This window comes from Engraulis encrasicolus, chromosome 17, assembly GCF_034702125.1.
Source record: "Engraulis encrasicolus isolate BLACKSEA-1 chromosome 17, IST_EnEncr_1.0, whole genome shotgun sequence".
Taxonomy (NCBI): Eukaryota; Metazoa; Chordata; class Actinopteri; order Clupeiformes; family Engraulidae; genus Engraulis; species Engraulis encrasicolus.
Genome location: NC_085873.1, coordinates 19,962,761 through 19,965,260, shown reverse-complemented (window position 1 = coordinate 19,965,260; position 2,500 = coordinate 19,962,761). Strand labels below are relative to the sequence as shown.

The 2,500-nt window shown below is 41.4% G+C and overlaps 1 protein-coding gene across 1 annotated transcript in view; it reads left to right on the top strand.

The window, feature by feature from the left end:
• Positions 1-2,500, top strand: part of LOC134467652 (dynein axonemal heavy chain 9-like) — a 296,718-nt gene that overhangs the window by 52,290 nt on the left and 241,928 nt on the right. Inside the window, exon 30 of the mRNA XM_063221491.1 lies at positions 370-500. Within this exon, the coding sequence (XP_063077561.1) occupies positions 370-500 (131 nt within the window). The remainder of the gene's footprint in view (positions 1-369; positions 501-2,500) is intronic.

Below are 2,500 nucleotides of genomic sequence, written 5' to 3'. Positions count from 1 at the left end.
GACAATTAACTGTCTGTAACATGTTGGAGTCACTGAGTAGATTCACACAAATGCAGATAATGGATATAGAGCAGGTAGCAGAAACTGTATAAGGGTCAAAGACGTTTTTTTTGTCCATTCAACACTGAAAGAGCCGATTTAACATCTTCCAGAGTGTATTTGGTGCCAGAGTACTCTCTTAGTGTTGAATTAACACTGCAGGGGTGCATTTCTCGAAAGCGTAGTTGTTAGCTAGTTTGCACTGAAAGCGTCCAAGTAGCTAATGAAGTTAGCAACTATGGTTTCCAGAAATTCACCCCAGGTTTGTACCGTTTGCATGGCCCCTTGTTAACATCATATCTTATCATCGTCATCATCTTCTCTCCACAGGACTCCGTTCGTTTTGACGGCATCGACACAGATTTCAAACGGCTGGCAAACGAGACCCACAAAACGCCGAACATCATCGAGGCCACTAACAAGCCGGGACTCTTCAATAAACTGGAGAACATTCAGGGCAGGTGGGTAACCTTGTGCATTATTACATGACACTTCGCTCACACTTTTCATTCAAAGCTACTTATTATTGTTATTTGTTTTTAAGTACAGGGTGTAGGTTACAGTGCCTAGAGCAGGGGTGTCAAACTCAAATTAACTGAGGCTCAAAATCGGGCCGAACTGAAAATGTATTTTTAATAAATGGACAAAAATCGTGCCGGCACGCACTTAATATTTATAGATAAATCTCACACACACTGGCACATATTGTGTTGCATAGGAGTGTGAGCTGTGTCATTGGCCTGGGCCCACTCATACTTCTGTGACACACCAAATTTCATGTTCAAGTCTTGGTACACTATACATTAATGATGTATGAGGGCCAACTGTAATACACATTTGAAATTACCTCGCGGGCCAAATAAAATTACCTCACGGGCCAAATAAAATTACTCCGCGGGCCAGATTTGGCCCCCTGGGCCTGAGTTTGACATCCCTGACCTAGGGCAATATGGGGTTAGATGCCTTGTTCAAGGACACCTCAGCCAACCTTGTGCATTATTACATGACACTTAGCTGGCGCTTTTTATTCAAATGTACTTATTATTGTTATTTGTTTTTAAGTACAGGGTGTAGGTTACAGTCCCTAGAGCAATATGGGGTTATAGACTGTGGGCTAGATTTCGTAGCTCCTTTAGAAAACGAGTTTCGTTCTCACTCTCGAGTGGCAACTTGATTTTTCTAATATAACCTCCTGACAATATGTAAAGCAATATTCTGGCTGTTGCCACGCTGAAAAGTTGCACGTTGATATTAAAAAATAACGAAAATAAAAAAGACTGGGGATGACGTCACATAATGCACAGTCAATGGGAAGTCTCCGCCCCTCAAAGTTGAAAAGGGAATATTTATCCGCATATCAGGCTTTTTTCATAGGCAGATAATTCACCTAATCATTGAAACAACGTAGGCATTTCATTCCTGACCATTTTGCTGTTACTGGAAAAAATAACACAGCTTGCATTTCTTTACTGACACATAGTTTTTTGGCGAATTGATCTACCCCGTCACCTCATTGCTCTATTGCTTTGAGGGAACAGACCTGTCCTCTTTTTGACATTTATCTCTCGCTGCCTAATGATGGTCAGACAACCGAACACTAACAGAAAAAAAAGAGCATTTCTGAAAGTTTGAGAGATTTTTTTTCTTTACATGTACACAACAAGTGAGTCCACTTACCCCCCAACTTGTAACTTTTTGCCATGAAATCTGACGGTTCCGGGTAGCTAGCTGTATTCTGCCTCGTTGACGTGAAGTCACTCGGTCGGCTAGTTTTTGTTGTCATTTTTATAAATCAATGTGCAAGTTTTGAGGATGGCAACAGCCAAAATATTGATTAATGGGTTGTCAGGGGGTTACATAAGCAAAAATAAAGTTGCCACTCGTTAACACCAACAAACTGACAAGATATGAGACTGGGCCCACCACCTATTAGGTGCCTTGCTCAAGGACACCTCAGCCAACCTCGTACATTATTACATTACACTTCGCTCACACTTTTCATTCAAAGCTACTTATTATTGTTATTTGTTTTTAGGTACAGGGTATTGGTTACAGTGCCTAGAGCAATATGGGGTTAGGTGCCTTGCTCAAGCCAACCTTGTACATTATTACATTGCACTTTGCTCACACTTTTCATTCAAAGCTTCTTATTATTGTTATTTGTTTTTAGGTACAGGGTGTAGGTTACAGTCCCTAGAGCAATATGGGGTTAGGTGCCTTGCTCAAGGGTACCTCAGCCATAGCGTGAGGCAGGGAGTGGAAGGGATTCGAATCTGCAACTCTCTGATCTAAAGTCCATCTCCTTAACCTCTAGGCCACGGCTGGACATGTACAAAGTATACACTTGAAGAGTTCAGATGCAAAACCCCCTAACTCCATTTCTGAAGACCTGCACTTCTATATTTTTAGAGAACCCCGTTGTTGGTTTGGTTTACATCCATGTACTTGATAATACATATAG